This window comes from Dermacentor albipictus, chromosome 10 (genome assembly GCF_038994185.2).
Source record: "Dermacentor albipictus isolate Rhodes 1998 colony chromosome 10, USDA_Dalb.pri_finalv2, whole genome shotgun sequence".
In the NCBI taxonomy this organism is placed as follows: Eukaryota; Metazoa; Arthropoda; class Arachnida; order Ixodida; family Ixodidae; genus Dermacentor; species Dermacentor albipictus.
Genome location: NC_091830.1, coordinates 67912824 through 67940367, shown reverse-complemented (window position 1 = coordinate 67940367; position 27544 = coordinate 67912824). Strand labels below are relative to the sequence as shown.

Here is a 27544-nt window from a genome sequence, read left to right as displayed (position 1 = left end):
AAGGTTCCCGAAACTTGCCACGTTTAATATTTGGTTCCTTTAGAACACAATGTAGTAAATCTGTACCGCTATATGTAATTAGCAGGCTCTAGAAGGTTGCATCAAAATTCAAGACGTCACAGCCCCCAGGTGCGGGAACTTAAGTAGGCGTCGCCACCCGTATTTCATTCTTGCGCTTTTTCTGGCTTACCAAACGTCTGATCGTTGCAAGAGTGGTGTTTTTGGCGCTGTAGAACGGTAATTTACGTATGCAGAAGAAATAATTTTGCACTTTAGTGTCCCGTGAAGCCCTATAATCGAATTATAAATTTGCGCAGGCGCATTGTCGTGCACGCGCTGCTGCGCCGAATCCCCATAACGTTCTTCGCGAGGGAGGGAAGGAAGGAGAGAGAGAGAGAGAGAGCCGACACGTGGTGCGTAACAGGTCGGCGGCGCGAGCCACTTGTTGCATCGAGGGCTGTCCGCCGGCCGCCCTGCAGATCGTCGCGCAGATGCGGCTGTTGTCAGAGCCTGGCGCTGCGGGCTGTCCTCCTCTATTTATGACGCCGTGCTGCTGCCGCTTGTTCAGCCGCGCTTTTGTTTCTGCTTTGTATATCTGCGCCCCACGCGCCTCCCGCCCTCCCCCACTTCGGTGTCCGCTTTCCCTCTTTTTTTTTTTTTTTGTCTCTGGCTACATCTGGCTACATCGCTAATCCGACGACGTCTGGCGGGCGAGCGTACGACGCCGTATGGACGCCGTCAACTGGTTACGTCGCTGTAGGCGTCATGTTTTGCCCGTCTCCGCTGTGTTTGCCCAGACATGCTAGCAATGCGGGCGTGAGTGTGCGGGGGGGGGGGGGGGGGGTCGGAGGAGTAGAGTGGATTCAGCGACAGCGATTTGGTCATCCCCCCTCTTCGGTTAGATGCGAGAGAGACGAGTCGAGAGGAGGGGGAAGGGGATCGTAACGATGGTTGTTTCTCTGACAACGGGAGCGGCACGTTTATATTGGAAGTGCAGTGATCTGCAGAAGATGCGGCGGAACTGCGTGCCCTCAGTTTTTGAAAGGACGCTGCATGCAGTTTGGGAACGTGAATCGTCAGCTGATCGTGAGCGCGATTACGTGACTGCCACGTTCCACGTGACCCTCCGCTCGAGAGAGTCGTCAGTGTCCAAGTCTCATTGGTTGCTGCCTTGGCTTGTCTTCCGATGAAGAAGGCAAGTGCCCTCATCCAAGGGCGAGAAACCTTTTTTAATTCCGGACTGAGGCGCACCTCGCTTATTCGTCGGCATTGCAAAATGAAGTATATAGGCGGCCTTTTCTCCGCTGCTGGTTCAGCGCCGCCACATTCTTTACAAACGCTCAGATTCGCTCACTGCGCGCGTGTCTTAACACTTTCTCGTGGTTCGCGGACGATCTTAACGGCATGCGAAACCTCGAGTGCATTCCGGTTACTGGAAAATTGGATTTCCGTCAATGATCGCTTCGGAGCCCTGAGGCATCCGGCTAAGATATTTCGTCTCTCTTTTTTCACAATTTCGAAAAAAAAAAAAAACAACGGAGCAATGAACAAGACTGGCCAGAGAGGGTGCCGACGAAATCCGTTGGCTGACGGCCTCCTTTGATTGCAGCAGCTCGATAAAAGCCCACGAGACAGTGACAGTGACAAGAACTTTATTGGAGTGTCCCGAGGAACTTGATTGGGGGGAAACCGAAATTAAAAAAAAAGAACACGCAATAAAGTAGTATAGGGTCCGAGGGGAGGGAAAGGGCACCGTTATACAGCGTAGAGATTGCACAACTTAATGTCGCAATGAAGTTGCAGCAGGCTGATCCATGTTTGCTTTCCTCTCTCTCTCTCTCCCTAGCTCTCCCTCTCTCTCACATCATAGGCTCGTTTCGTGTGACGACAGCCCCCTTTAACATCCATTTCTCCGTCCATCTTCGGCGGTGCCGCTCTGGACACTGTCCGGTTCCGCCGTGTTTACTTCTCGAGTCGATCAGAGGCAAGAAGGCAAAAAACTTTATTTTGCAAAGGAATTTGGGACCTCTCAGGCCCCCTAGCTGGGTCCCCGCACGACCCCACTGCACTCAAACGTCCATGTTTAACATGTCCATGACGCTGGCAGCCCAGCTGGTGGCGATCTTCTGCCTTCCCGGGTCCGTGGAGCGTAGTGAGACCTCCCAGTACTGGGAGGACTCACTACGCGCTACGGAGTGGGCACTACGGAGTGGTACCGGCCCGCTTGGGGGGGGAGAAGCCAAAAAGACGGCTACATTGGGCGGCCCGGCCATAGCCTGGCGAAATGGGAAAACTGTCCGAAGTGTGTAACCAGCCCGCGATGCCCGTTTTTTTTTTTTTTTTTTTTTTTTGTCGTCGCTGTATACGTATACGAACTGCCGGGTCCCGAAATAGTGTACGACGTTGTATCACACTTTTGTGTCGCGCAATATTATTTATATATCGCGCGGAGGGCGTCGCACATATGAACCATGCGTGCCAACGAACGCGCGGAATAACACGTTTTCATCGACCAGCGGCCGCATCACAGCGTGCGCGACCGAGAACATATATTGGCCTCGAGCTCCACCACTGGAAAAGCTGGCGCCACCGTCGGCGTGACGTGCTAGGAGGGATCACGTGGACATAGCGGCCGCGTCGGCTGCTTCGGGTGCGCCGAAGTGAGCTGAAAACGAGTTTAAATTCCCTCGTACGCTGCGGTCCTCATTTAGTGGCGAAATTTTCCCGCTTCGAGTGTCTCTTTTACAACGCTTGAAAGCACTACAATAGGTAGTGGCTGCCTTTGAAGGCGCGCAACATGGTAGGCTACTGCTCGGTACCGCAGGGTCGGACGCACGTAACGGACTCATTCACACGTAGCCGCAGGACAAGAAGCTGCGTGAAGCTTGGCTCGCGAAACATAAAACCGGCAAACAGTCATCGGCTACAACTCGGGTATGCAGCAAGCACAGACGCGAGGAAGATTTCTGCTACGGCGCCCGGTCTGCGATGTTCTGAAAACGCGCACTGAGACGCTCGCCCGAGTACGCTGCCCGACTAATGTCATGACGGTTTGGTCTATGAACTTGTCGATGCTATAGATACTGGCAAGTTCAGTGGAGTGGAAAGGCAGCGGTAAGAAGCACATTTCAAAAAGCATGGCATATGGTCATGTTTGTGTTATGAATTAATGCACTGGATTACAAAAAAGGTGCAGCGTGAAATTGCACGCTGAGACCACCGATGAACATACAGTGCGACGCAACTCGAGAAATAGTATTGAAAGGTAAAAGAATTTAGAAGAAAAAAGAGATTGAATCGTCGCGACGGCACATCACAGTCCCCATAGGCGTCGAAGCCTCTACAATGAAATTATTTTTGAACAGCTCTGATAGCGCCTACGCAACAATGGTTGCTTGTATACTGTCAAATTCTCATATTCTGCGGCCTAAAGCTCATGGCACGGTGCGAAAACGCGCGCGCGGAGAAAGCGAAACAGTGCACGGACAAGCATGCATGCAGACGCGCAGTCGGTCGCTGCGAATCTGCGCGATCGCTGCATTAAGGCTTCGTTCTATTACGCTCCATTTAGTAATACAAACGCTATAAGAACATATTTCACATAGTTTGCTCTCAGCGTTCACCTACCTTTCACGCAAGAAGCCGGTTCGGGAGACTCCATCGCGGCGACCGCGCGCAGTGGCGTTCACTGTACGTATTCGGTAAAGAGATAGCGTCTGTAAACGATTGTGTGCTTTCAGTTTGCCCAAGATTATTATGTAGACAGCAGGAAACTTCTCTCGTTTCGAAAGTACTTACAGAAATGTCCGGGAGAGCTCGCGCGTGGTGTTTTCAGTGAGCGCTGACAGCAAAACCTATGAGGAGCGCGCCACGTGATCCCCCATACTACGCCAGCGAGGCGCTTCCGATAGATGGCGACTCCGTAACTCCTCGCCGCCAATAGTGCACGTCGCTGCGTACTGGAAGCGCTAAGGTGCCGTTACCTTACGCCCAACAGTTGTATTTTCATTGTATGAACAAGGGGTTGTTTGGTACGTAAGTGTCCCAGATTAAAGAAAAAAAAACTGCAGCACCGCAGAACGCTCGCAGCGAGTCTTCTGTAGCCGCACTACTTGCGTATAATAAGGATGGAAAACTGGCCATGTCGGTTTAGCGAATTCCCGAGGTGAAGGGCGCATAGACGACGACGCAGTTTAGATTACGAGACGACGAGTTTTAGACTAGGGGACGCAAGCGGCTTGCGTCCCCTAACCTAAAACCCTCTATTGTGTGTCGTATCTCTCACGTGTGTGTTGATGTGCATACGCGCCTTTCAACTCGGAATGTGCGTAGCTTCGGAAACATTGCCTGTTAAAGGAACACTAAAGGTTAATATTAAGTCGACGTGGACTGTTGAAATACGATCCCAGAAACCTCGAAACGACTATTTCATGCGAAGAAGAGACTTATTTTAAGAGAAAATGCGTTCTGAAGCGTCCGCGTACCTCTAGCGCAGTTCAAATCGCCCGCCCTCCGATCGAGGAGTGGTGACGTCATGGTCTCGTAGTGACGATGAGCCGTTGTTGAGTAAAATGGCGCCCGCAGACGGCGCTACGGCTTTTCCGCACAAAACGCAAACTCGCGGCCAGAAACATAGCCAAGACAGAGCCGACAGCAGCGCGAAAGCAGAACTATGGTGGATAGCGGAAGGGAAAGCGCGCGACGATAAGCTGGTTCTTCATTTTATGATGCCAACTTTGACGCTCGTTGCAATGGACGACCCTGACAACGACACATTGGCTTGCGATGCTGGGCTCGACTTCAGCCATTTAAGCACTGATGAACGTGACCTGCTGCTGAGGGCTCGCGCTGCCGGCGTCGTTGCGTACTACTACGACGGCAACTGTATGTCATGGCTGTACACATTCGCAGATTTGTAGCTTTTCCTTCGTGAAAACCAAATGCCGCACTCACCACCCCGTCTTCGACCTGCAGTTGTTCTTGCACTTCGGAGAATGCAGGCAAAACCGACGGAACAGCGCTACGGGAAAGCATTGCTTTGAAAGGCACTCCACTCGATTTCAGTAAGTCGGCGTTGAACTCGTAATCCTCTGGACGAAAGTGCAACGAGCTCACTATGCGATTTTTCGGCTCTTTGCCAACGCGCTGTGGCAGAGGTACGGCACTTAGCCACTTATAGAACGGAGAGGTTCACTCGTTGGCACAGTGATAAGTAGCGTTGGATTCGCCGCTGCAAACTGCCCTTGGCCAAGTTCCGTTGGCGCACCCCACGACATCACATGGACGTGGCATTCTCGCTGCTTGTTCCAAATGCAAGTTTCGCGAGCCAGCAGAACTAGCGCAGCACGACGCGATAACGAAATACTGAAACTCCAAAGCGCGCGCGGCGCAGAGTCGAGCGCGCAGAGTCGAGCGAAAACGAAACCTTTCGACCACCCATACTACTGAAGGGCAACATCAAAATGTTATTTTTTCTTAGAATCGCACAGAAGTAGACAAGTAGCATTTTCTTCCGACTTATAACCTAATGAAATGAACTTTTTTAATACGAGTAGTTGATTACTAGGGACAATTTATGAGGAGGAGTGCCTTCGTCATCGGGCTAGTACCGGAATGTAGCTGGGGGGTTTCAAATCGTGTCATGCATTTACCTCATTTCTCGGTTACTAAAGCTCTGTTCGCGGTATATATTGACGCCGTAGACGTTCTCTAGCTTTTCTCTATCACTTTAACTTGACTTCATAGTAACCTTTAGCGGTCCCTTTAAGCGCGAAACGGGACCTTACGTTGAAAGGAATAGCGCGAAGCCTGATCAGCCACGTGCGAAGAACCCACAGGAGACAATCTTTTTTTTTTTACCGGTTTCCGCGGGCCGTTTCAGGCGTCCGCGTGCGTTGCGTGTAGTATCACCTTTTACGCTCCCGTTATCTCCGACTGCCCATTGTTTTCGCCTTCCCTCTCCACGGGCCTTTTGTCTCGCCTTGTTTGCACTCGCGGGAGGAGGAGAGAGAGAGCGTGTGTGTGCGCGCGAGAGATAGAGCGATTGCGCTGCTGTCTTGGAAGGAAACTTTTGCTCTCGAGCGCTGCTTCCCCGTTCCCATCGTTTCAACGGTCGCTCACGTCTCGCCCGCTGTGTGACGCAGACTGGAGGAAACGCGGTCGTTTGGGGCCCAGTGCGAGGGGACGTATACGGCGGCTCTTGCGGGAGACGTCGACGCGACTGTCCAGTCTTGCTCAGCTTGCTGCAGAAAGGAAAGAGAGGGAAAAGGCGAGCGCTTTGGTCCACTCGTGGAGGAAGGAGAAGCGACTGTTTTGAAGCCGAGTCACGAAAAAAAATTTGCAGGGTGCCTTAAGCTTCGCCTTTGTAAGAGTGGAACGTGACATATAGCATTCAAAGATCATCCCCGACTGGCTTCTCACGCTTCCCGGCAAATGCAGATTATGTAGCCGTAATGCTTACCGGCAAACGCTGGCGGTGAATGCTATGCATGAAGGGGGGGGGGGGGGGGGGGTGGCCTTCTGGTACAAACGCGGCCTCTTGCGTGGGCCGATCCCGGGGGTAGTTAACAGCCACGCCCCCCAAGAAAATATTACATCATTTTCAGGAGTCTGTTGTCGTTTCCCACTTGTAATATTTCAGTCTGAGGAGATTTAACTTAAAAGGCATGCTCTGTCAGTGTTTTGTTTCATGACATTTATTTCGTGGGCTGTCGTTCTGAGAATTACGAGGAAGTAACTTTGTCAAGACCTGGTATGTGCAACTTTAGTGATGTAATGGTGTGGCAATATAACCGGCCTACACTGCATATCCATATAACAAGGCGTGGCATGTACATATAGCTAAATATATACGGCAATTTTCGCTCACGGGACGTCGGACGCCGACATAGGATTTTCTGCGACATGGGGCCCTTGACGCTATCGCATCAGTAGAGAGTTTTAGATTAGGGGGACGCAAGCGCTGGAGCCCGATAGCGCTTGGGGCCCAATGGCTTGCATCCCGCTAATCTAAAACTCCCTAAACCATGTGTACCACATAACATGCGCCAAAATTTAAAAATGTCCAAGCGCCACATAGGTGGATAGAACCAAGGTAGTTTTGTTACGGTTGCTTGGAGCAAGTCACTAGTCTTGTGGCACTTTTGCGTATTTCGCGGACTTTCGTACAGGTATTGGAAAAAAAAAAAGAAAAGCTTATGTTGCCCCCATTGAAAGCTGGATCGGGAATCTTTCAGGATGATCTGAAATTTTCCTATTTACGCTCTTGCTCTGAATATATTTAAAGAAGTTGATTAATTGACAATATCACGTAACGAAGTAACAATATCACGTAATTACACGAAATAGCCAGACTTGGCCGAAGCGACGGCAAGGAACGCTATACGGTACCTCGGTTCTGTCCGACTACGTGACGTGGCACTCGTACGCATATATTTAAAATTTTCTTTGCAAAAGTTGCACGTGTGACACCCCGCGCTCATCGAGGAAAGGCTCGTGGGAAATAGGCGATCGTCGCGTATTATGTATACGTGAGAGGCAAAAAAGCGGCGATTTCCGGCCGTCCGTGCAGCGTGCGTGGACACGGAGGTAGGAAAGAGGTAGCGATTGCGTAACGAAATCGCAGCCATGAACAACAAAAAAAGTTTGGCCCACCACGTGGTCACGCCGCGGTGTGTTTTACCGCCGCCGATATATACCGGTGCGCGCTCTTCCTATACACTCTAAAGAAAAGTTTACACCCTTTGAGCTGCATACACTCTTAAAACGGTTGCACCCTTTGGGGTGTATATTTGTCCCACAACGATAATCGTCATCTGCCTTGCTTGCGTTTCCTTTCCTGAAAACTCGGCGCTCGCTACTTTCCTGTTGAGAATGCTGCGTCACACTGATAAGGCGCATGCCGTTCGTGACTGGAAAGTACCGGGCTCGCAGCGTTAAAGAAAGGAAACGCGGGCACCACGGATGACGATTATTGTTGTGGGACAAGATACACCCCAAAGGGTGTAGATTGTTCTAAGAGTGTATCTGCCACACAATACTCTCTTAGACAAAAGTACACCCTTTGGGGTGTGTCTCGGCCGCACAACGACAATCGTCATCTGCCTTGCTTGCGTTTCCTTTCTTGAAAACGCCGCGCCCGCTACTTTCCTGTCGGGAATGCTATGTCATGCTGATAACGCGCATGCCGTTCGTTACTGGGAAGTACCGGGCTCGCCGCGTTAAATAGAAAAAATTCGGGCAAGACAGATGACGATTATTGTTGTGTGGCAAAAGGGTGTAATTTTGCTTAGGAGTGTATTCGTCGTCTGCCTTGCTTGCTTTTCCTTTCTTGAAAACGCCGCGCCCGCTACACTCTTAAGCAAAATTACACCATTTTGCCGCACAACAATAATCGTCGTCTGTCTTGTCCGGATTGTCAGCCCGATGCGCGAACGCGTTTGCATTGTTCGGCGGGAAAGAACGCCGATGCGCGAACAAACGCGACTGAAACTTTATTTCACACTGTAACTTGGAATAATCCACCCATATTTCTTGGGAATAATGCACCCGTTCTTAGCCAGTCCTCCGTGAAGTGTACGACAGCCACATTTTCACTGCACAACGACAACCACTACTACAGTGACACTGTAGCGGAAGGTTAAATTTATTTTGAAAGGATCGCCATATGTATTATAGCTTCTTGTCACGAGAGCAACGCAACAAAAACGAGGTACGTTTTGTTACAGGATATCAAGTGACAAAAAGGACGCATGCATCGCTGTGTGTATTGTGTTGCCTTTACTGTGGCCTGTATTTTCGCACTGTGCTATTTCAGCTCTAAAAAAAAAAAAAAACATTGCCGTACCGCCCATGTTACGCAACTATCCCGTCGAGCGGCTGCAGCCGCAGAAGGTGAGTATAAGTATTAAAAAACACACTTGGAAGGCATTTAAAGACAAATTTCTTCACCCGCACCATCGATGAATGGAAGTGCCCCGACTTGTGACAGGGGTATGAGTCATTCGTTCATGGCGATGTAGGGAATGCGGAGTGACCATACCTCGCTCGCCATATTTAGTATTTGTTTGTTTACTTGATTTTAGATGTAAGCCGCCGATATAACCTTTTGCGACCCTGACCGCTAGTGTTTTCTTTTGTTGTGTTGTTCTCGCGACGAAACAGTTGTTCTTTTCAAGTAGAGCCTTCATTTGAGAGTCGGCGCTCTGATGTGCTTAGGATGGAGGAGATTTGGGGCGTGTTGGTTTTGCGTCTTCACGCGAGAGGCGCGCGAGAACGAGGACAGTATTTGGACGTGTTAGTTCATAGTGTTCTTTTTTTCTTTTCTTTTTTCATTGGTTAACCTAGGTAGGATATCAGGCAGCATAGTAGCAAGAGCTTGGTGGCGCAACCCACCGCCCCTTTCCAAAGGGGACGCTCATAACATCCATCCATCCATCCAGTGGCGTCGTCGTTACCCGAAGATAGAGAATGATGTGTTCAAGTCGACCCAGATCCGTTACGTCGCTCTGCGCACGAATAAAGTGCGAGTCGCGCTAGAATGACGCGGATTTCGCGACGACGGAAGCGCGGCGATTTTGGTTGAACGAACACACGCGTTCCACACCCCGCTCCCTCCTTCCGCCACGGGGGAGAAGCCCGCTTCGCGCCTCCTTTGTTTGACCTGGCTCTGTTTGCTGCACGAGATAAACCGTCGTCGCGCCCAACCTTGGGGCTCTTGGAGCATCACTTGTGCGCGTCCCCCCATTGTTTCAACGGTCGTCTCACTCGAGTGAGAGAGAGAGAGAGAACAATCTTTATCGAGCTCGCTCGCGCTGGGAGCGCCAGCAGATGGTCGCACTTGTCTCGGTGTGCATGCAGCTAAAGGCCAACGGCCGCGTTTCGATCGCGCTGCGTGACTTCTGCGTGAAAGCAAGTCTTTCGTCTGCTATAATCTCTCGAACGATCGTTGTTGCAGATAGTAAAACACACATGGCCGAAAAAAGACATCGAAAAAGAGAGAGATAGAAGAAAAGGAGGAGTCTTTTTATTTCAAGCTGTGGAAAGCAGACTTTCTGCCACGGGTTCACTGCGCCAACGAAATACATTATCCTGGCAATATAAAGCCTCGAGATTAGCGCTGAACAGGGGTTTTTCGAGTTAACTAGAATATATAAAAGAGAAAAAGAGAGAAGGAAGTGGTGCGTCAAACAGGCAGTTAATTAATGACGTAATGTTGCAACGGCCCACGCTTTTTGAAATTCCCGCGCTGGAATTGACCTCGCCTGGCGTGTGACGTCAAGGCAACTAGCGTCGCTTTTCTACTAGCCAGTCTGCGACATCGAAATTTGATTTATGGCCTAATATCTCGGAGGAATTGTAGGATTCAACGAAATGACAATGGGGGCCGCCTGGTGGGTGAAAAAAACCAAAAAAGTCAGCGCATTTCAGCGACATACGTGTTTGTTGTCTGCGGACAGGTTTGTCGTCTGCTCTGCGCCTCGCCGAAGAGCGCCGTGTTGTTTCTTCGCATTCGTATTTTAAACGTTCCCTCTGCGACTTGCGATATCCGCAACGTTGCTTCTTACAATGTTATCGTTGCCAGTCGTCCGTCGGTGGTCGACTGGAACGCGCGACTTGTGACGTCCTGCAGCCTGACGCGGCGCTGTTAGGGCGTGCCTCGTTTCGCGTCTTGGCGGATCAGCCCTGCAGCAAAGCGCACCTGTGGTCGCCAAATGGCATTCGCTCTGAGAAGCGTGCGTGGCATTTGCGACGTCATCTGCCATTGCGTATTTGCTGTGATAATCGGCGATACACATTGATCCCACGACATATCTTCAATGTGCGTGGGCTCTGTGACGTCAGCTCAAGTCGGGTGTTGACGTCACAGAGAAGTGTGTTGCGTAGAATTGACCCCCTCTGTCAAAGGATCGGCTGACAAGCATTGTGATGGATTAGTATGGTAGAAATTAGAGCTAGTTGGTAACTGGTTGCATTGAAAAGGGTAGGGCCGGTGTAGGCAGTATGCACACAGATTACAACGCAGAGAATGCTCTCTCTTCTGTGCTGTTTATTTGTGCTCACTCCCCCCCCCCCTCCATTGACACACACAAATGCATGCATTCTCTTTTGAAGGCTGATGGATGTAGCTCCGAAGCATAAGGTTAGAGGTAGCATGCTTGAGACGGTATTTACTAGTAATGCTCTGCAGCCAGATCTGTTGGTTTTCCCCTGCTCGAAAGTTAGTCCTAGGAATTCACGACTGATGACATATTGAGGGTGGAAAAAACCATTCCATTGACATGCCTGACCTGATTTCGATTAGAACAATTACGGGATTGTCTCGTAACATTGGAGCAGCGTGCAAAGAAACCACCCTACTGAAATTTTCATTGCGTGCTTCTTTGTGGAGGGTAAGTGTGGCATCTGCGTACATGTGCTGGTATGGTGGACAAAATACACGGGGGGAGGGGGGTGGGGGTGACGAGCACGGTTGTTGGCAGAATAATGGCAGATAGTGTGTGGGTTTGTGCTGCAATGCTGCCATTACTTCAGCAGTGGTTGCGCGGCTGTGTGAGGACTGCAGAATGGCACACAGCCCCAGGGGAGCGAGCTCGCGCAAGTGTTCACTGCCAATCAAAAAATGTTCATTTGCGGATCCAGAACAGCAAAGAATGCGCGCATGCATCACCGCATGTCAAACACGTAACCAACGAAAGCGACACCATAGATTGAAGAGAATCGTGCGGAGCTGGCACAATGCATGCACGACCACAGATAAACTTGAGTAACCGCTGAGGGCGAGTCTCGAGATGAAATTGGTAGAGGAGACAATGGCGCACTCCATCTTCAAGTGATTCATTTGCTTCTGTAGTGCCAAGCTTTGACGCTTGCAAAGACTGCCTCCCTCCACAACCGGGGAATCGATTGGCATGTCATGTTGGCCAGACGGCATGCCACTTGCCCCAGATATGGGTAGGTCTGGATTTTTCTGCATAGCCAAACCTCCTCCACTGTTAGTCGCGGCCTTGGCGCGGCGAGTTCTTGGCATGTTAAGGAATAGGCTAAGTGGTGAAAAGTAATTTGGAGTCCTCCCACTATGGCGTGCTTCATAATCGGATCGAGGTTTTGCCGTCTAAAACCCACAATTCCATTTTAATTAAGTATTGTCAACTGGCCTGGCAAATAGCCGTCTTAGTTGTCAGCTTCTGCTTCTTTTTTTTTTTCATTTCTCTTTTGCTGCAACCTGTTCTTCGTGAAGACAGGGAAACTTTTAATGTTCTTCCTTTGTGGAACGTCCTTTCTCACCTTGACCTTCTCGACTTTGTGCAGGCGCAACGTCATGTCCGAATACTGTCTCCAACCGTGCAGCACCAACCGGAACATCATGTTTGTCAAGACGAGGGAGCCCATCACGGACGATGTATTCAGCCCTGCTTCGTCACCCAAGCGACTCTGCCTTGAGATCGAGTCCCGAACTTCCTGTGACGACGTGGACAAGATAGCTCGCATCATCCTGACACCCACGTGAGCCCCTGCTATTTTCTGAGCAGCTTGAGGTTTTGAGTATTGTAGTACACAGTATGTATATCGTTTTCTTAGTTTGGAAGGAGATGCTAAAGGGAAACACCAGACTGGTTTAGCCTGAAAAAGGTATTCTTTCAAAACTCTTCATAAGTTAGAGAGAAGTGGTTTTTTTCGGGAAGGAGGAAAGGCTAGCACTATTTTCTGCAACCCATGCGGGAGCACGGCTCAGTGCCAGCAGGGTGGGGAGATGGGATTAAAAGAGAGAGAGGGTAGGAGGGAGAAAGGTAGAAGGTCGTCCTAGCAGCATCAGAGCAGCCCGGCAGGGAGGGCCCAGTGGGTTCGACCGGAGGAGTAGGCTGGAGGTAGACCGTATAGGAGGTGGCCCAGTAGAAGCGAAGTAGTGGCGAATCAGGAAGCCCGAGGTGGTGGGATGGCCGTTGGGATGGCCGTTAGGCCATCCGTCTTTGTAGAAATCTCCTATAGTCTCACCGAGAGCCCTGACGAGTTAATTTCGCTGTAGGTTCACCAGTAGGAGAGAAAGGGAAGGCTGAAGTTAAATTTAAAAATATTTTACGCTGGAACTTCAGTTTCAGTACTTCAGTGTGACACGACAGATTTTAAGGTATTTTCCTGTATCTTGTACATGTTACGGTGCAGTAAATGTTCTTGAAACTTGCTAAGTTTAGTATTTCACTTCATCAAAATACAATATAGTTAATCTTTACTAATACAACGTAGTTAACCTTTACTGATATAACATCAACTAGGCCTGAGCACACGCTGTCGAAATTCTTCATGTCACAGCAAGCTGATGTGGGAACCCACCTTGAGGCAGTGTCACTACGCGTATCTGTCTTCGTGCCTTTTCTGGCTCATTATAGCGTGTCTCACTCTAAGACTGTGACTTTAGGTATTGTAGAAGTGTAAATTGCTAACACAATTCAATGTAGTGCTCTTGTTAGCATCACTTTAGTGCTTTTTGATTTACTTTTATACTGGCTGAACTCTCCTATGATAGGACCACAGTGAACAGAGAAGCAGGACGTAGTTTTTTGGTTCTGTTAAATGCTACGGAGCGAACAAAGTTCATTCTTTTCTGTTCTAAACAGTGTAGGTTAAATGTTAAGCTTGTTGGGCCGAAAGTACTTAAAAGCTGTAGTGTAAAAAGTGAACTACAACAAAACTTGCAATTTATGACTTTCAGGTTACGGCACAAGAACACTGTAAATCCGGCATCTTTAAAACCTGGAAATTAGTTGCAGTGCTGTAGTGTTTTTTTTCCCCCCTTGGTCGACAGCATGTGAGTGGAGTCTTTTTCTTGGGCAAAAGTCTTAATCATAGTTGAGAGATGGCCATGCTGCAGGAAGGAGGGGGTGACTTATCCAGGAGACCCTGTTATCCCTCACCAGGGCTTTCCTGAACCCATAGTGTATTCGAATAGATGTTGAATAAATAAATTTAGCTTAACAACTTCCTCCAAGTTCACTACATAATGAAACACTGAAGGATGAAGATGACCTGTAAATAACACCCACTCTTTGTCTTGGCACAGTAAGACTCGAGATGTCCTTGTGGCAATAAACTCCCAACATTATCTCACTCACTCTCTCTGTTTATATATTATGAGGTGTACCCATAAACAAGTTGGTAAAAAATGTTATTGTCCTATATGTACTTGAAAGGACACTAAAGAGAAAAATGAGTTTGTCTATTTTAGTAAATTACCCTGTCAGCAATACCAGAAAAGCCACTCTTGTTGGGAGAGGAGGCTTGATAAGTCAGAAAAGTTGTAAAGCCAAAACACAAAATCCGCACAAAGAAACAAAAAAAAACCCAAGGAAACGCAAAAAAAAACAAAGACAAAATTTTGACAGCGCCTTCTTGGGCCTAGTTAATTTTTTTATTGGTCAAAATGGACTACATTGTAATCTAAAAGAACCAAAGGGGAACTTGGCAAGTTTTATGAACATGTACTTCATTACAATGTCACAAATACAAACATATAACTTGATATCCATGATGTCACTCTGATGCACTGGAGCTAAGGTCTGTGGCACAAAATTTTAAAGAATGCAACTTCAGCTTTTATTTTGTCTTCCAGTAAACAACCTCTTACCGCAAGATTAACAGAAAGGGAGTTTTGAAGGAATACCTTATCATTGTAGACTGATCTAGTGCTTCTCCTTAGTGTTCCTTTAAACTAAAAGCAAACAAAGTGCGACTGCAAATCGTGTTGTGTCACCTTCTCGCAAAACCACACTTATCGCAGGCCACCATCTGAGTCCCCCGTGAAACGGCCGCTCCAGGATGTCACCCTCCGTCACAACAACAGCGGCAGCTCGTCACCATCACTCCCACCATCACCCGGCACACCTACCAAGTCCAGCGGTGACTTCTTGGGCAGCCCCTCAGACCCTATGACGCCAACGGCTCGTCTCAAGCTGTTATCCTGCCTGGCTGCAGAACGATTGCCCTATACGAGTGGCGAAAATGTAAGACAGATCATTCCTATACGAGGACCTGTGTTGCTCAACTGCTCGCCTACTCTCCAGAATTTTCTGTTAAGTTTATCAATCTGAATTCATTTTGGGGTTTCAGGAATGTTGGGTCAGGTTTTATGAAAGCGATTTTCTGTTTGTGAAAAATTTTTGCTTGTTGCTTTCCAAGCTTTCCGTTGGAAGTCTTCAAATAGTGAAAGGACGCCAGGGGGAGACCTGCTTCGAGTATGCTTATTCAGAAGTTCCCAAAGCAAGTGAAATCGGTGACAGTGAAGTTGCCGAAGAAGTCACTGTGATCTAAAAATAATGTGTTACGTGTCAGTTAGTGCTGTTCCAAGTTTCTTGTGTTGTGTGTTTAAAGGTAAGTCATGGTTAACAAAGTGAGCATCTCGCAAAAGGTGTGGATGTAAGACAAGCTTTTAAATATATGCATGCCCCAACCCCCTTTCCCTTTCTCCTGTGTTGTGGCCGCTGGGATTTAGGAATTCTAGATTTCTCAGGTTGGCAGTTATTCGTGTGTTTCAGATTTTATCGTAAAGCGCCAATCATTTCGCAAAATTTCATTTGCATCCAGTCTAGGGAGAAATTCATTTCAGAAGAACACATGCACAGTCACAAACTATTTTTTCAGATCCCGATTTTTCGGACCCACTCACAACTGAAATTTGGCGCTTGACCTGACAATGTCTATAAAATTTTCAGCACTTCACATCCGGAGTAACAAAACAATTTTTAACAGTTTGGGTATCTTTCAGTTTTGGTTTTAGCATTACTTAAATATTAAGGTTGGAAGGTCTCGGTCTATATTTCCATGTGGTACGAAAATGTTAAAAAGGAAAACAAGAGACAAGAAAATGCCAATGTGAACTAGACAGCAAATATGAGTGGCCAATATTCTAGTTAGGATTACTAAGATGAAGAAACGTGGTTGGGAAGACCCTGTAACGTGTAGGGCGGACCGCTGGTGTCGATTAGAATGACTGAATGGATGTCAGGGAAAGGTAAATACAGTCAAAGACTGCAGAGGATTAGGGGGTGTGACGATGTTATCGGAATTTGCAGGCCTATAAGATGGGTTCAGCTGACTGAAGACAAGGGTTGCAATGTGGTCTTGTTGGTAATGCATCTTCAAGGGGAGTATGGTAGCGCGATTCAAAGACGGGACAAGCGCTGTGTGTGTCCCTTTGTGTCTTCTCTTGTCCCGTCTTTGAATCGCACTACCATACTCCCCTTGATGAAGACAAGGGTAATTGAAGATCTCTGGGAAGGTGCCTTCTTCTAGCGGTGTACATAGATTAGGCTTGTGGTGATAGCAAAGCCTAAGCTGAAGGTTCCTCTTAGGCAAAATGACCCCGCCTTTGTCACCTGCATGCTGCCAGCTGCGTATTGTGCCGTGTCGCGTGATGCGGCCTTGTCACGCGACGTTCGGGCGTTCTCTCGTAGGGAGCGGACGACGAGCTCTCCAATCACAGCAGCAACTCTGAGAACCAGAAGCCGACCAGTCGGAAGGACAAGTCCCTTGGCTTGCTCTGTCAGGCGTGAGTCTCTCTTTTGTCTTTGTTTTTCTTTTTAGTACTAGTGTATTCCTGCTTGCTGCATTTGGCAGCATGCACAAAGCTGCATGAGTTACTTATGAGGCTGGAAGTTAATTTTCTTGTTCTTGTTTTTTTTTTTGTTCAACGTTCCTGCCAGGTTCTTGAGCCTTTATCCTGAATACACGAGTTCGTCGGACCACATCATTGTTTCCCTAGATGAAGTCGCCAAGCACTTGGGTGAGTACTGGAACAGTGAGAAAATTGCACAGGCGGCAAACTTGAATGGGCTCTGATCATTGTAATAATTTTATCACATGAATTCACAGAAAACATGCGTTTTGCTTTTGCACAAGATATGAAAACGTCTTGCTTGTTTGCAAGCATGGTTATTTCGGGATGATTCAGTTTCACTGGGATCAAACATCGTTGCTTGAATTGTTTGAAAAGAATACTCAATACGATATGCATAGTGTCCAGAACACTACGAGTGGCTTGCGACTCCTTCATGTAATTCTGGCACAAGCGAACATAAACACAACAAAGCGCTACACAAAGAAAAACCTTCACAAAGGTATGTAAATCTGAGCGACATGTACATCAAAGATATACTGTAAGGGAGCTATCGCAGCCTTTGGATGTCCTAGGGGTCTGTTTTGCCACTGCTGGAAATCTACCCACGCCTTTGCAAACGCTTCACTCTATCCGAGCTCAATACTTCTATACTCGCTGCTATAAATTATGCATGTTGCTGCGTACTGCGCTGGCTGTACTACGCTGGTTCCACTATGTACAATGCGTATGTGTCATCTCGATACCAGTCATGCCACCACATGTTGGAAAGGTGCCCAACATGGTACCAAGTTCCGTCCCTCCTGGCCAGGGTGAATTTTTATTCAAGTGGCCAAGCTTTCCAAGAAATCCATACTGGGTTTTCTTTGTAGTAGCTTTGGACTATCCTATTTTTTTGGACTGCAGTATTTCCCTTTCGTGAAACTTTCTCTACCTTGCGGTTCTTCGATCTTATTTGCAAATTTTATTGAGATGTCGTATATATATATATATATATATATACGTATATAAATAAAAAACTGGTATTCTGCTTTCATACCTTTTCAAGCTTTTCTGTGCTTTTCCACAGTTTGAAAAGAGCTGTGCGTTTTACTATGTGGGAGTGTTATTGTGGGGATCTGTGCAGTAATAACTGTGCTCTGAATGCCGGTGTGCAGGCGTGGAGAGGCGGCGAGTGTACGACATTGTCAACGTCCTCGAGAGTGTCGGCATGGTGACCAAGGAGGCCAAGAACAAGTACCGCTGGTTCGGCAAGGGGGCATTGCTGGAGACCTTGCCAAAGCTCAAGGTAACCACTCCACTTGTTTTGCGTCTTGTACCTCTCCTTTATCGGCAGCTTATAGCTGCTTTAAGTTATTTGAAAGGAAAAGCGAGAACACCCCGCATAAAAGTGCAGCTGAGGAGACTTGTGATATGTGAAGTTTGTCTTTCTTGAGCACAGTACAACGGTTGTGCATGCTCTCGCTCATCAATTGGCACTTCAGGTGCATGCTGAAGAACGTGCAGATACAGTGAACTTTTGTGAAGCGGCTGTCTGCTGTGGAGTTGAAGCCCCTCAATTTTCCAAAAGTAGCGCCATTCTTAGATCTTTCCGCCACCCCGCTCTCCCCGACGTTTCCTCCTCCACGGCTCCTGTCGCCCCAGCCTCCTCCGCTCCCCCATTGGCCAATCTGTGTCACGTGTAAGCAGGCGCCGCGCTTTTGTACATTTTTTCTTTCCAGCGCGCTTCGACCGCCATTGTTGGCCCTGCCCGACGAAAGTGTGCGCAAACAAACTGATCAAGAGCATTAGCGGAACAAATCGAGTGGGCTAGGGACGAGAACTTAATTGTGATGCCGTGCTGCTGCGCCTTCGGCTGCCGCAACCGACACACCGACGGCAAAAGGCTTCTTTCTTTACCATCCGGCGAGTCCAACGCACAAAGAAGAAAAGTGGGATTTCGAGAAAGTGGCAAGAAACGCACGGCTTTGTGAAGTGCCAGGGTTCCTCACAACCTCTTCTTTTGAGCCTAGTTCACATCTGCTGCTTCGAAGAAGTGTATGTTTTCATGCTGTCTGTGCTTTTAGCGCATTTAGGTTTACTATTCTTCAAATGTGCTCTCTTTGTTTCGTGTAGTTTCGTCTTGCGGCGAGAGTGTACGCATCTGCAGGTAGCCTGTGACATAAAAGCGACTTTATTCATGCTATGTTTTGAACTCCACCAGAAGTTGGCACATTCTCGACGCTTTTGCAAGGCTCACTATCACTTATGGATGCAGTCGCTTAGTTTCGAATCTACTCTCACATATATTGATTCGGTTTGTGGTGATTAATATTTTTAACGTCCCGGAGCGACTAAAGCTATGAGGGAGGTCGTAGTGGATTGCTCCAGATAAGTTTATTTAGGTCGCCTGGTAGTGTTTGACATGCACTTTGATCGTAGTTCTGCGTGGGCCAGTAAATTCCTCGTTGGCGGTTCGTAATCTCGCGCGGGCGCGGTAGCATTGCGCCAGAAGTTGGCACCTCGGCGTGATTGTATTTATTAGATTTTATTTACTAGTTGTAACAATGTGTCAGTATTTCGTATTACTGATGGCGCCTCCAGGGCACCAAAGCGGCAATGGGAACACCTGTAATGTCACATGCTCTCCAGAGGCCTCTGTTAGCCGTTACATGTGGCCTCCTAGAGCAATACTAGCAGAAAAAAAAAAGAAAAAACACTATCAATTGTTGTGATTACCAAAGCACTCCGTAACAAAAGAAGCGCTCCGTGACTGCTGCAACATACCGCACCCGTGCGAGGAGAATTATGGAACATCAATGAGGAATCTGCACATCTTTGTGTCATTTTCTCCCTTTCTCATATTATTTAAAAATTTTGCGTGATTAGACATGCGACACACAAGAGGCTTCAGACAAGATGACCTGAATTTGTGCCAACACTAAAACTTGTTATTCCAAATACTAAGTTAAAGAAAGGAATATCACGCAGCTCGAATAAGACTTGCAAAGATATAATGCACTGAAAGGCTGGTGCAAGAGAAGAGGCAACGCAAAATGTGAAGATAGAGTGGCACTGCCTGTGAAATTGCCAAGAAGAGAAAGACACTGCGTTTACAAATGCCATTTTGAGGCTTTGTCTTACCTAACTTTTCATATCAATTAGGCTTGAACGAACCGTAGGAGTTTGGCTCTTATATTCATGAGGACCAGATCGTCCATGTAAGGATGGTGAGCGATACCAGAGATGTTGTTTTCCTTTCCAAACTCCAGGCCCTCTCGGAGAAAAGCAACATAGCAGGCCAAATCCACTCGGTGAAGGACTTCGAGTTCAACCACTCCCTCGAGATGAGCAGCCAGTTGTTTGTGGTGCCGTCCAACGAGGCCATCAACTCGGGTCAGGTCACGGCAGCGTCCATGACGGCCGACAACGGAGGAGGGAGCGGAGGATCCGGCATGGCCACCCTCCAGGACTTGGAACTGCGTCGAGAGAAGTCCATGGGCATCATGAGTCAGCGCTTTCTCATGCTGTTCCTGACATCGCCGGTGAGTGTTAGGCCCTGGCAAGGTTCTTTGCAGAGCCCGCCAACTATCCACTAAAGAAACGCCTACATCACCATGCATCTGCGCATGCTTCAGCAGCTGTACATGCCAGACGGAAAACAGCTGCCAGTGCCGGTTGCCATGGTTACCTTATTATAACATACGCCTTTAGTTTTTCTTCTGGAAAATGGGTCCAAAGATTGCCTACACATTTCAAGCGGATACAAAACCAAAACCTCATTTGTTGCATTGACAACTGCCTACTGTCGGAGTAAACTTTTTTTCCATTGCTATCACGAGATGACGACAATACAATTTTGAGTAGCTTGAGTGACATTGACGCATTATATTCGTTAACAAAGATTGAAACTCATTTCATGTGGTGTAATTTAGCTTCCTATTTAGTGCTTGCAATGTCACAGGTGCAGCAAACGTGCCATCGGTTTTTTTTTTGTGTGTGCAATTATTTTATGTTGTAAGTTGCTTAACTATTCTGTAAAGTAGCTTGTGCAGTATGTATACATTGAACTGTAGTGATGTGGCTTGCCAGACGTGGTGTAGTGGCCTGCTGGCTTTCTTTTTGTTTTCATAGCAGAGCGAGTACGCCCATTCCATTCGTGCATTCATGTATCCCGCTCTCATTGCAGCCGAAAACAGTAAGCCTGGACTTGGCTGCCAAAGTACTCATTGGTGACCCAACAGTCGACAAGACACAGTCCCTAGTCTACAAGAGTGAGTAGCACGACTTTTCTACTCACTCTTTTGTGATCCATGACTGCTAAGTCCGGGGATTGGCTTGAAGCTGTTCTCTTGTGGTGTCATTGAAGAGTGCTTTTTTTTTTACATGACAAACTGCATCCAATGTTACACATGGCATGGGACAGTTAGCATGTAAGCAGTGTGTTTACTTATGGCAGGTGATCAAGGCATAGTTACAATTCAGGTTCATAATATTCGAGAGCTATGAGATCTTAAGTGGCATGTGAGCCCAAATTTCTTGTTTCCTTTTTTGGATAGCTGTTTAACCTTGACATACAGTAATACCTTGTTCATGTGATCCCGTTTTGTATGATTTCCCAGCGCCAATTTTCATGATCAAGCATGCAAAAAATGACCCAATGCACTTGCGTTTCTTTTTTACCGGTTAATACATTCCTGGAAAACACAATCTTTCAGCACCAACGCCCAGTATACCACGAAACTGCAACCATATGATACATTTTCTGGCCACTAGGTCCCATGCAAACAAGAGCATGTGCAATCAAAAGCGGTATAAGTGCCCGGAATGGCAGCTTCGCTGCAGTGCTCTCCTGCCCGTGTCATGCAGAAATGCCGCCGTGCTTGTGGTTTCCCATTCCGCTACCAGGAATATGTTCTCGCAGACCGTCGCATGTCACCATTCACAGCTCTGGCCGTCAACCCTATTGCATTGAGCATCTTCACCTATCTGTTTCACAGCGTACGTGGCATAGGAAGCGTATACTGCATGCTTTTAATAGGCAATAAATTGGGCCCCTATTACGTGCGCCAGGCGGTCTGAAAAGGGCATCGTGTTTCGTTCGGGCAGCATCGCATTCCGGCGTTGCCTGCCAGATTGACTTTGTCTCTGTTTCCTATCGTGCGTCTCGGTTCGCTCGGACCCAACGAGCTCGATGTGTGTCGGCATCGCGTGCCGCAAACGATTCTCGCCAAGTGGGTGCAGGAAACCTTCCCACCGAAATGCGCACCTGAAGAAGTTGCTGACCCAGGCCGAACTTCGGCGAGCGCGAACGTGAGCTTGCCGAAGCTGCAAGAACTACGACGTGCGTCTTAGGGCCATTCGGGCCCCACGAAATCGACGCGCATCGGCATCTTGTGGTGCAACACTTCGTATTGCGTAGGTGTCAACTACAGTTGAGTCTGCTAAGTTTTTTGGTGACTTTGGATTATGTGTTTTCCTAGTTAATGTTTTTTTTCTTGCATTTTTTTGCAGAACGTATGTATGAGGTTCTACTGTAATGAAAACGGATATCATTATGCATTGAATAGATGCTTACAACAAATTTCGGATAGGAGAAATTATTGAGCAATGAAACTAATAGAAAATGTTCTGCACTGATATCGGATAAAACAAACATATTTTTTGTATTGAATGTGACTTCGTTGTAATGAAACTTGGCTGTGGTGCTTAAATTTTAAATCATTGCACATGCAACTACAGGGGGGGCCATAAGGTTTGGTTAGTGAACTTTGATGCAATGAATTATTGCATGTAAGCAGCAAATATAAAATTTTATTGGTCATACTTTATTTCAATGAATATTCTCCTATTATGGTATCAAAAAGGTATTTTCATGTGAGGTATGACTGTTATGACAAAAGGGGTTGACTTTAATTGCTTCGCCTTTATTTCCACGAGCATGTGCAAATACTGGCTTATCGGTACATCGAGCATATTCACGCGCTGCCTTTGTTTTCCTTTGCCGATGTCCTGACTGCCAAGTCACATGCGACTCTTTATTTGTCGACAGCCAAGATCCGACGGCTATACGACATCGCCAACATCCTGACCAGCCTCGGCCTCATCCGCAAAGTCACGGTGACCGAGTCCCGGGGCCGCAAGAGTGCTTTCAAGTACATAGGCCCCGACATCGGCTCAGCCAACACAGAGGAAGGTTAGTGTTTTGTATGACATCAAGGGTGCGATCTTGTATGCATTCCAAAATAGAATGGAGGCGGTCTGTTCCACCGAGCCGCACACGATTGGTCAATTTGAACCGTGATAAACGCCATGACGTCAATTGGGACGTGATATCTGCTGCCAATCGTACCGTGTCGTCTGCTATCAGACAAACTCAACGGAACGCCTATTTCGTGACGTAAAGAACGGACCGCCTCCGTTCGATTTTGGAATGCGTACAAGATCGCACCCCAAAAAGCCACATTTGTTAGTGCTTTGTCGATGATCAGTGGTGTCGACTGTTGGCGATTGCTTGTTGCCGTCAGCAGTGGAGAGTGTCTAGGGAGGGTCACACAAGTGGAGAGGGGGTTCACAATTGAGAGAGGGTAAGTGGGAGCTGGCGAATAGCGCGAACAAAGAGGTAGTTTAGGCTCATTCGTGGCTACCATTGTCTCTTTTGCCGAAGATTTGACTGTGGACAGCCAAGCTTGTCGCAAGTACAGGCAGTATTCTATGTTGGGATGTTCTGTCAAATCATTGAGTGGGGGCTGAGGAATGCTGCGAATTGTGGCTGGGTTCAGAGGTGGTGCAGGCTAATTTGTCACCACCGCTGTGCTTTCGTTGCAGATTTGGCAGCGAACAGCCATATTTGTCATTAGTACAGACACTTTTCTGTATTGGGCGCTTTAGACGAGTTGTCGTGCCTTCAAAGCATGCAATGAAGGGCGAATGTATGTATGCCAAAACAAATACGTAGAAAGAAAAACTGTAGCTCTCAGCTTATGCTAGTACGTGTTGGGACTTGCAAGCTTATGCAAGCCAAGTTGGGAAACTATTGCATGAGTGTCTGCACACTGTGAGCAGCTGAAAATGCAACTGTACGCATTCAGAGAGGGAGAGAGACATGCAGGGACACGAGTGGAAGTATTTGGTAACCAAATTACTTGTTATACCCACAAGCATACTTTAACCATACCAGTATTTAATACAAAGCATTTTGTAGTCAATAGTGCAACCATGTGCAATATTGTGCGCAAGTTGAGCATACCAGTATTTCATAAAAAGCATTTTGTAGGTAATAGTGCAACCGTCTGCAATAATGTGCGCAAGTTTAGCACACTCCAGCCAACCAAAAGAGAGAGGGAGAGAGAGAGAAGAAAAAGAAAAAGCCCTGCCTTATTTTTTCACGTGCTTGCAGAAAGAGAGACTTCAAACGGTTAAATGTAGTTCGAGTTTTGTTGAACATACAGGTCTGCTTTTGTCTTGTATACGAAGTCAGTTGCCCTAAAGGTTCTGCTTTCTTGTTTTCCTTGTTGTGGCGCAGATATTCAAGTCCAGACGCAGTCGCGGCACTCGCTTGTCGCAACAGGATTTTCGTTTAAGAGAAATGCCCTTTCAAAAGGTGAGCACGCTCCTGCAACACAAGCGAGGTTTGCGACATGCAAATTTAAAGACCACTTGACTCGTTTCAGGGACACTAAAGTTGCCGTATTAAGTCGAGCTAGACTGTCGGTTAAGTCGGAGCTAGCTACCGTAGTGACACTTATATCTTCTACGAATTTGCATTTTCTGTTTTCAAGACTCGCGAACGCAGCGAGTGTTGGTTTACCAAGTCGGCGCAACTGCTACAACTCACCTATTCGCCGTGCCATTTTGGGAACACCGAAGGTGTTGGCTTGTATTCAGTTCTAAGTATCATTAGGTAAGGGGCGTGACCATAATCAGGGGCAGCAGCACTCAAAGACTGCTGCTGCCACTTGAAGAAGGGCAAAGTATAGATTCTGCTGTGGACGAACTTCAAGCCGAGTTCAGCTTTCTTCAGTTGGAAGATCTACTTTTCAAAGTGACTTCTCGGGAGCAGATTGATGAGCAGTGGTGTGCAGTCTGTGATATTCAGTAAGTGGATGGTAGTTCTAAGTACGCCAAACTTTCGAAAGTGATGTTGGTTGTCTTTACGCTCCTGTATAGCAACGCATCTAGATTGTGAACGATTTTAAAACGAGGTTCCGTACCATCTGTTAAAAAAAAGCAAGACATCGGGCTTCGTGGGGGTAAGAGTAAGAAAGAGCTGGGCCGGCCGTGTGATGCGCAGGGCAGATAAACAGTGCCTTAAGAATGGCTGCCAAAATAAAAGTGGTAAAAACGAAAGCAGCTTTCAAATGTTTTGGAAACAGCAGGCAAGCCATAAATTAGGCTTTTCTTTAAGTTAACTGACATATTAAATTATAGCAGTTTGAACCGGTTGCAAGGGGATTGTTCAGGTTGAACAGATGTTGAAGTGCACCGCCGCACAGACAAATGGTTACAGAAAAGCAGATAGGACAGCGCTTCGGTCACAGCTGAAAATATTTTTTTATTGAACAAAAGGACTACGGCAGAACCTCGTTGATCAGATCCTGTTACGTACGATTTCCTGGCACCAACATTCACGAGCAAGAACACAAGAAAATGACCCAATTCAGTTGCGCTTCTTTTCTTTTATCGATTCGTACGGTCCTGGAAAACACGACCTTTCGGCCGCTAGATCCCTTGTAAGCAAGAAAAGGTGCGAACATGCGCACGTCCAAGAACAGTAGCCGCCCACCCATCTTACGGAGAAACGCCGGCACACACCAGCAAATATCCTCCTGGGTCTTTGCGTGCCACACTAACAGCTATCACCGCCAAGCCTATTGCAATGAGCAGCTTAATGTGTCCTTTTCACAGCGCGTGGGGCGCAGTGCCGTTGGAAGCGTACTGCACACTTTTAACTGGGAATAACCCAAATGCGCCGTCGTTGCCTGCTGCAGGCGGCGCGAAGAGAGCATCAGGTTTCGCTCCGGCGGCATCGTAGGCATCTTATTCTGTCGCCCACCAGCTCGATTTTATTTAGATTTCCTGTCGACGTCTCGCAACATGCGCTAGGCGATAGGAGAAGGACGGCATGCTTCTCGGCTCACAGGGGCCTCACCAGCTGGACGCATGTCGGCGTCTCGTGGCCACGGCGATGCTCCCCAAGTGGGCACGTTTGAACGTCTTGCCGAAAATGCCCCGCTCGAAGAAGTTGCCGACTGGGGCCAACTTCGAGAAGCGCCAACGTAAGCTTGCTAAAGCTGCAGAAACAACCTGTATCTCGGGCTGCTCGGAGCCCACCAATGCGGCGCGAGTCGGCATCCTGTGCTACAAAAGATTGCTACGATTGCCACGAGAAAGGTGCTATGATTCACAGCACACATTGCATTGCGTAGATGCTAGCTACAGTTGAGTGCGTGAAATGTTTGTGACTTCACATTGTATGTTTTCCGGGTTAGTAAGTCTTTTCTCGCGCTTTCTTCCACAATGTATGAATGAGGTTCTGCTGTATACACATAGCTACACAATTTTATGTGCTCTTGCAACAAAGCATATGCACAGTTTAAATTTACAGGCCCACCTGTGACAGAAAGTGGCTTGCACTGTATACAGGGATTGCACAGGGTATTGTATTTGGTAGCATTGCCTAACAGTAAAAAAAGTCTATAATTGCATATGGCAGTGTAGCATATTGAAACAGTTGACTGACCTCAATTCTCTCTCTCTGACACAGACGAGAGTTCGATGTCAATGCCGCAGTCACCGGGATCTAATGAATGTACCGCACAAGTCCTGGAACTCCTGCAACAGACGCAAGGTTTGTGACATGCAAATTTCTCTGCAATGCACTTCTCTGCAATGCCCACTGCACCCAACTAGTGGCGGCACCTGTCATCGCTTAAATGAGGATGAAGTGCTAGCGTGCCTGTGTCCGGGCTGGTCTCTTGCACATCTGTTCGCTACGAAAGCCCTGTCTACGTTTTCGACGTCGTTTTCTGTGTACAAGCGAACTGTACGTGTACGCGCTGTTTGCGAAAATGACTACGCCGCAGTCGGCCAGGGAAACTGCCTCGGAGGAAAGCTAGCTTTAGAATTATGCAAAATGGGTCTATGTCTGGAGTGGCTGTCAACGGCACAATTGTTTTCCCCGTCTGGATTTGTTATACCAAGTGCAGCGGCGTCCTTCTTTTCTTTTTGCGCTTCACAGAACGCTCCAAGCGTGGCTCATCGCGGCTGATGCGGACACACAGCGACGACATTTCGGCGCCCACCCGGAAGAGCCGCCGCGGACCCCAGTTGGCCTCGACGGCGACACCCGCGTCCACTGCAAAGACCCTGGTGCGGCACGCCAGCTTCCACGACATCTGTGAGGTTGCCGAGATGGAGCGGCGGCGTCTGTACTCGGAGGAGGAGGAGAACCAACGGGACCTGTCCACCCATGACGCGCCGAGTGGCAACGACAGTGGCGCGGCTGGCGCGGACAGGTCTCCTGGCGGCGCAGAACCGGGAGTCGGTATGTGCTCTCTCTCTATCTCTCTTGCACTGCCCAGTGATGGCTTCCCCAGAGTAAAGGAAACCAATCATGTAGGCCACGCTTCGTGTACCGTGGGTGGCAGAAATGCATCGTAGCCGCCGGGCTTGGAAAAACACGTATATTACCACTTGCCGGAGACAGCATAGAATCCAAAACGTTGAGAAACCAGCACAGTGCCTGGGCATGTCCTCCAAGATTTGGGGGTGCGTACGGTGTGGCGAGGATCTTGGAAGCCATGTTCTGGCGTTGCATTCGCTGACCACCAGGTGCCTGCCCCATCTGCTACGGTGCTAATTAAAGGGTGTTAATTAAAAAAAATTATACAATTTATACACCTACATCTTTGCCAAGATAATGAGTTTAAGCAAAGTAAAATTTTGGTGCAGTTGGAC

The 27544-nt window shown here is 47.9% G+C and overlaps 1 protein-coding gene across 1 annotated transcript in view; it reads left to right on the top strand.

The window, feature by feature from the left end:
- Positions 1–27544, top strand: part of LOC135899678 (transcription factor E2F8-like) — a 75859-nt gene that overhangs the window by 37411 nt on the left and 10904 nt on the right. Inside the window, exons 3-13 of the mRNA XM_065429005.2 lie at positions 12310–12504; positions 14774–14996; positions 16446–16540; positions 16695–16774; positions 17764–17894; positions 19858–20130; positions 20775–20859; positions 22638–22781; positions 24111–24188; positions 26352–26435; positions 26826–27131. Of these exons, the coding sequence (XP_065285077.2) occupies positions 12310–12504; positions 14774–14996; positions 16446–16540; positions 16695–16774; positions 17764–17894; positions 19858–20130; positions 20775–20859; positions 22638–22781; positions 24111–24188; positions 26352–26435; positions 26826–27131 (1694 nt within the window). The remainder of the gene's footprint in view (positions 1–12309; positions 12505–14773; positions 14997–16445; positions 16541–16694; positions 16775–17763; positions 17895–19857; positions 20131–20774; positions 20860–22637; positions 22782–24110; positions 24189–26351; positions 26436–26825; positions 27132–27544) is intronic.